The sequence below is a fragment of the Monodon monoceros genome, unplaced genomic scaffold (genome assembly GCF_005190385.1).
Source record: "Monodon monoceros isolate NGI ecotype Baffin Bay Population unplaced genomic scaffold, NGI_Narwhal_1 Super_Scaffold_6, whole genome shotgun sequence".
In the NCBI taxonomy this organism is placed as follows: domain Eukaryota; kingdom Metazoa; phylum Chordata; class Mammalia; order Artiodactyla; family Monodontidae; genus Monodon; species Monodon monoceros.
In genome coordinates this window covers 47543115-47550046 of record NW_021703783.1, presented here as the reverse complement: position 1 = coordinate 47550046, position 6932 = coordinate 47543115, and the positions used below count along the sequence as shown (strand labels likewise).

The 6932-nt window shown below is 32.6% G+C and overlaps 1 protein-coding gene across 2 annotated transcripts in view; it reads right to left on the bottom strand.

Moving 5' to 3' along the window:
* The window catches only part of MON2 (MON2 homolog, regulator of endosome-to-Golgi trafficking), a 123927-nt gene that overhangs the window by 95273 nt on the left and 21722 nt on the right, over positions 1–6932 (bottom strand). For both annotated transcript variants that reach the window (XM_029205050.1, XM_029205051.1), the window contains exons 3-5: positions 4802–4929; positions 4186–4317; positions 1337–1466 (exon numbers count right to left, since the gene is read on the bottom strand). In XM_029205050.1, coding sequence (XP_029060883.1) covers positions 1337–1466; positions 4186–4317; positions 4802–4929 — 390 coding nt within the window. The remainder of the gene's footprint in view (positions 1–1336; positions 1467–4185; positions 4318–4801; positions 4930–6932) is intronic.

Here is a 6932-nt window from a genome sequence, read left to right as displayed (position 1 = left end):
AAAAAAAAAAAAAAGATATTGCGGGCTTCCCTGGTTGAGCAGTGGTTGCGAGTCCACCTGCCGATGCAGGGGACACGGATTCGTGCCCCGGTCTAGGAAGATCCCACATGCCGCGGAGCGGCTGGGCCCGTGAGCCATGGCCGCTGAGCCTGCGCGTCCGGAGCCTGTGCTCCGCAACGGGAGAGGCCACAACAGTGAGAGGCCCGCGTACCGGAAAAAAAAAAAAGAGTTTAAGGGGAAAGAAAAAACTATATAAAAGGAAAAAAAAGTTTAATCTTTTGTTTCTTGACTCCATAAAACAGAGAGGTTGCTCTTGGTAGCACCTTATGATCTTTTCAACTGATCATGGGAAAAAATTTACTTTTCATCCAATAAGGGTTAACAAATGAAAAAAAGGTTAAAAGTTATCAAATTATAAAAATTATAACAGAAGCATAGTATCTGTAAGCTCTGTGACAGGAGATATTTCTAAGTTTTTAGGAAATGTTGTAAATCACAAAGAAAAAGATGCTAAAAATTACAAATATTTGATGAAAATATGAAAATATTAAACTTTACATTATATAAATAATCTTGATTAATACATGTTAAAAGGCAGAGACAAAGATTCACATGAGGGAAGCTCACTCTTGGGAATTTACCCTAAAGAAATAATTCATATGGAAATATATATGTAGGAAGACACTCAAAACAATACTAAACTATTGAACACAAGTAGTTCATTAAATTATAGAATAGCCACAAAATATAATGCAACCATTAAAATTTCAATTACAAAAATAACATGAAAAATTCATATAATGTAATGTTTGGCTGAAAATACTTATAATGCAACATCTGGTGTGTAATGTGAAATTATCATCTTCGATATGAAATTATGAATATATTAGAAATAAACATGGAAAATAGAGTCCACTTCTTAGGGTGATAAAATTATGGGGGATTTATCTTTTGAATTGCCATTATCAATAATAATGAAGTTAAAATGAACAGGCTTTTTAAAATTTTTGTGTGTGTGGTACGCGGGCCTCTCATTGTTGTGGCCTCTCCCATTGTGGAGCACAGGCTCCGGATGCGCAAGCTCAGCGGCCATGGCTCACAGGCCCAGCCGCTCCGTGCCATGTGAGATCTTCCCGGACCAGGGCACGAACCCGTGTCCCCTGTCTTGGCAGGTGGACTCTCAACCACTGAGCCACCAGGGAAGCCCTAACAGGCTTTTTAAAGTATTCTAATTTTTAGGTAGCCTAAGTTCATAGGGGAATGGCTGACAATCAATAAAAAAGCATGGATGTTAGAGCCACCCACTGTCAAAAGGAAACAACTTTTTTCACTTTACCTCTGTGTCGTTCATCTTCAGCAACCATCCTCTCAAAAACAACAGTAACAACTTGTCGCACTGTAGCAGCAGCTGTATTATTTGTAATATTATCTTTTGTGAAGTGTAGTCGAAAACAAAGAACAATTGCCTGAAAAAACAATTTCCATTTAGTGTGAAATAAGATTGAGGAACATGGTTATTATCTTTATTTCATCTGATGTAACCCAAAATTAAATAATTTGTTTCGCTGCTTCAATCACCTACACTAAAAGTCTCACTCTTTCATATAATAAAACTACAAAAAGCTCAGCATTTTGAAATAATTCAAACTCTCAGTAAATACACAGACACATAAGATTGACCAAGGTAATGTGAAATACTCCTTTCACAATCTGGTTCTTTTAACATGTATATAATAATGTGTTGTGCTTTTATTTTCCCAGAACTTTTTTTTTTGCAAATAGCAAGTACTCAAACTTTGTTGTATCACTAAATCACCTGGAGAAATACTATATAAACTTGCTAAGCATATAAATGAATAATTTTTAAAAAAGGAATCATTTTTTCTTTTAAAATCAACTTTATTAAGGTATAATTTATATACAATAAACTGTATCCCTTTAAAGTATATGATTTTATGAGTTCTGACAGTTATATTCACCTATGGAACTACTGCCACAATCAAGTATAAGACATTTCCACCATCCTAAAAGTTTCCTTGTGCTCTTGCAGTCCATTTTTTCCTCCACCCTTGGCCCCAGGTAACCACCAATCTGCTTTTATCACTATAGATTAGCTGGTATTTTCTATACAAATAGAATCATTCAGTATGTGCTCTTTTCTGTTTGGTTTCTTTCACTTGTAATATTTGTGAAATTCATCTACGTTTTTCTTTGTATCAGTAATTTATACTTTTTTATTCCATGGTATGACTATACCACATTCTACTTATCCATTCATCTCCTGATAGACATTTGGGTTGTTTCAGTTTTTGGCTACTGTACAAAAAGCTGCTGTGAACATTCACATACAAATCTCAATGAGGACATGCATTTTCATTTACCTGGGTAAGTAAACACCTAGGAGTGAAATGGACAGATCACATAGTAAGTATAAGTTAAAATTTTAAAGAAACTGTTAGTTTTCCAAAGTTGCTTTACAATTTTATATTCCTGCCAGCAGTATGTGTGAGTTCAAAATTATTCCATGTTCTCAACAACACTTGATATGGTCAATCTTTTTAAATCTTAACTATTCTAATGGGTGTGTAATAATATCTCCTTGTGGTTTTAATTTGCTTTTCCCTGATAACTAAAGATTCTGAGGCACTTTCCATGTATTCATTAGTCAGTTGAATAGATTATTTTGTAAAGTGTCTGTTGAAATCATTTGTCCATTTTTTATTGGGTTGTCTTATGAATGAGTTGTAAGAGTGTTTTCAATAAATTCTAGATAAAAGTGCTTTGTCAGATATTTGTGAATATTTCCCCCCATTCTGTGGCTTCTTTTATGTTTCATGGGTTTGTGCCCTACCTAAGAAGTCTCTACCTACCCCAAGGTCACAAAAATTTTCTCCTATGTGTTCTTCTAGAAGTTTTACAGTTTTAAAAGAAGCCATTCTTGGAGGAAAACATAATAATGGTATTTTTAAATACTATGCCTTATCATATTAATTAAACATTTAAAAGCAAGGCTTTGATACCACTAACACTTTTAAAATTTCAACATAAAGGAAAAGTACATGTTATAGAGAAGCTTTCCTATTACCCAATTTTATATTATTTCTTTATACTTCATTTTTCATCCCCAAATATTACATTTCCAAATTAACCAAAATACCAAAATAAATCCTATATTTATTTATAAAACTATAATCAGTTCTTATTGCTTGGGTAGGTCAAATGATAACCTTTTATAAAATTTTAAATATATGTATCAGAACAATAATTTGATAGCTAGAAACCAAGAGGAACTATATACAACAAACATATATATAAAAATACATTAAATATGTTATAAAGCAGGTATGGGGTAAAAGAATAAGCTATTTGCAATTAAGTAAAATCTCATTATATCCTAAGAACATGAAATGAATAACTAGAAAAGAGATATAGTCTCTATACAGTATACTGTGATGGTATACTTTGCTACTTTACAAGTCAACCATTCTTAAAGGCATACAAATTATAATACAACTATTACTGAAACTCCAACAATTTCCCTAAATAGTAAATCATTAAGTAAAGACTGGTTTTTATATTACTTGCTGTACTTTCTGTTCTTTAGAAATATTTCTTAATTTTAAAAAACTTTTTTAAGAGTGAAACAAATAATAGAACAGCTGTTATATGTTCCTAAAGAGGGTGGGAATAAGAAAGGAATGAGAAATAGCAATCATACATGCAGCCTTACCTAGTATCAATGTATCAATGCCAAAAGGACATTTTTCCAGATATTTAAGGGATAGATTTAAACTATCTGGCTTACATAACATATATATGTGAAATTATTTTTAAAAGGGGGAAAGGGAGAGCTATCAGGAATACCCAAGATAATTGTGGAGAACACTGATACCTCAAAACACATTTTTTTTCTTTTCCTCTTTCTCTATTCCTTTTCTTCTGCCACATCCTATTCATAACTAAGCCTGTCAGCTATATCCAAGGGGCTCTGCTTAATCACCCTAACCTAATTTCACTTCTAACCTGTGAAAAATAAAGCACCGATGGCTTTTAACATGCAATGTGCATTACTGCAATAGCTACAGGAAAGGTGCTGTTCAAACAGCACCAGGCTTTTCTCTTTCAGTCAGCTTATTCAAATACTGTCTCAAAGCACTTACGAACTTTGACAAACAGGCTTCCTACCTTTGAGAGTGCCTCGTCATGAACTACTGTATTGGTTGTTAAAAGAACAAGAACTGTTTGAAGCAGCTTAAGTTCTTCAAGACTATTTTCCATTAGCTGCCAAAGCATGTTAATTATATTTCCAGCTGCAGTCTGTAAAACAATGATTTTAATTATTGTCAACAAATAAAATATAGGTGTTTGGGTCCTTAAATAAGAAAAGTGATGCAGATTCATAGTGATGAAATGTTTTTCCTTATTTTACTGTCATAAGGTCAGATACAAACAATAGCCTTAAGTTAACGAACAACAAATTATCAGTTCAGATAATCTACCTTTTAAAAAATAATTTATGAATAATATTCTCCGTCAGTGATACTGAAAACTTGCTTGGTTCTTAAGATTTCATCTATATTAGTGAACTATGAATTCTTAGATTACAAATGACTTGACAAAATGTACTTCGTTCTTTATTCTGAGTGTTTAATAATGAGACAATTTGGTAACCTTTTAAAATTAAGCCAATGTCCTTCAAGCACTATTGTACATTAAAATATCAGGTATGTTTTATTCTCTCCTTATGAAAACTCATGATTTGATTTGTAAGTGCACAGTTCAGATAAAATCTTCACATTACCTCAGACACAACTTCATGGGACATGAGCCTCTGAATGGCGGCTAAACATAGCTGAGTGATCTTCGGTTCCTTGGTTCCACAACCCATTAGAAAAGGCTGAACAACCTCTGAGCTGTTCTCTTTCAATGCTTTATTTGGAACACATATAAAATAAAATTTTAAACATAATTCATAAATAAGAATATTTTAATATAATTACAACCAGTAATGACAATCTTAATAAAAAATCACTTAATGTAAAATAAATACCAAAATAAAAATCAAGCAGTAAGAGTTAAAATACTTCACATAAATACTACAGACTCTGTATCTAATCTACTCCCCCTTAAGTTCAGCTCTCCCATGCCTTTCTCCTGGCACTCCTTTGGTTCTCCTCCATCTTCTTCTATAAACTCTTTAATGGCAATTTCTCAGAAGTTCTATCCCACGTCAGAGAAAGACTCTATTTCTTCAATAGTGCAAAAGGGAAAACAGGAATAAGAATTCATATTCTAGAGCAGAAAAGTAATTAAAAATAGTATATACATCAACCCCACCACATTTCTGAATGAATATTCAGAAAATCCCTAGAATTTTATTATATGCCTTGAATTCATTGGCTCTAATTTCTTCTTCAAGAAGTAAACTCATTAAAAACAATAACATTACTCCTCTTACTACTGAAATATTGCTTTAAACTAATTGGATGCACATGCTGTAATTCCAAATCTTAAAATAACTCCTTCGACCAAGCCACTGATTTCAGAAGTTTTAAAATGTCAACAAAAATGTAAAAGATTAGAAAATGCACAAACTGAATTATACATAATTAAATTTACAAAATGAAATTAAATCAATACACACTTACTGAATGGCTACACAAAGATGAACAAGACAGGTTTGTCATCCTCAGGGAGTTTGAATAAATAACATAAAATTCCAAGTCAAGAGAACTTTAAACTTATGTGTTTGGTATTTGTTTTCAAATGTACTACATCCATCAATTATTTTTTGACGTTAAGAATTGTAATAAAGACACAGAAATCTGAGTTTTAACATGTTTTTCAAAAGAAATTGTGAGAAAGTCATCCAGAATCACCTTTAAAAGTGTAAAACTAGTGTTAACATTAATTTTATCACTTAAATCCCCTTCTTTCTTCTCCCAAAGCTCCCTTTATGGTATGGCAAATAAAGACTACTATTTACTACAGCATGCTCTGCAAAGTCCCTCAGTATGCCAGTATAAATCACTGATTTAGCACAGCTAAGAGAAGGCAAATATGACTGGCAAAGAACAGTGTTTTCAAAAAAGCTCCCCTGCCTTATTTCCTTGTTTTCTTGTTCATAAAGATTTTGAATCAAAACCAGAGACATAAAATTTCCATAACAATGTCACAAAACATTTTACATGAGTGATTAAAAGATGACAATAAAGCTCAAAAAATACTATTCTGAAGCAGTAAATATCCTGCTATATTCAATTCTGCCAGAATCAATGAAGTATGAGGCCATCCTTAACTCTGCAGAACATTCCAAATTATTAAATCTTGTTCAGGCAAATATAAGTTTTCAATACTAACAAGTGGCACTTATAATTTTTATTACATTAACATGTGTTTCTCATTTGAGTATCACAATACTCATATAGAGTTTATAGGGTATGATTTGGACCAAGTAAAACAATAAGTAGGTGGTAAAACCAGAAACTGAAAATGTCTTCTAATCCCTGGTTCACTATTCTTCCCACAACATTATGCTGCCACTCTTTAAGGTAAACAGCATTTGATGCAAATGGAAATTAAGAGTCAAAAGTGTCTAAGAGAAACCAATTGCCTGAAGTCTTCAGATGAATGAAGAAAAAACAATGTACTTTCATAGAGGCTCTGATGACAATGATTTTTAAGACACACCCATATCGCCAGAAAGAAAATCAGTGCCAATTACCTTTGCCAATTAAACTATGATACGATGCATTCTAATCACTTATACTTTTTCATCACAATTTCATACTCTAGGCCAAGAAGGCCATTGTTATTTCTTATCTTTTTGATAATAGCCATTCTAACAGGTATAAGGTGATATCCTTATTGTGGTTTTGATTTGCATATCCCTGATGATTAATGATGTTGAGCATCTTTTCATGTATCTGTTG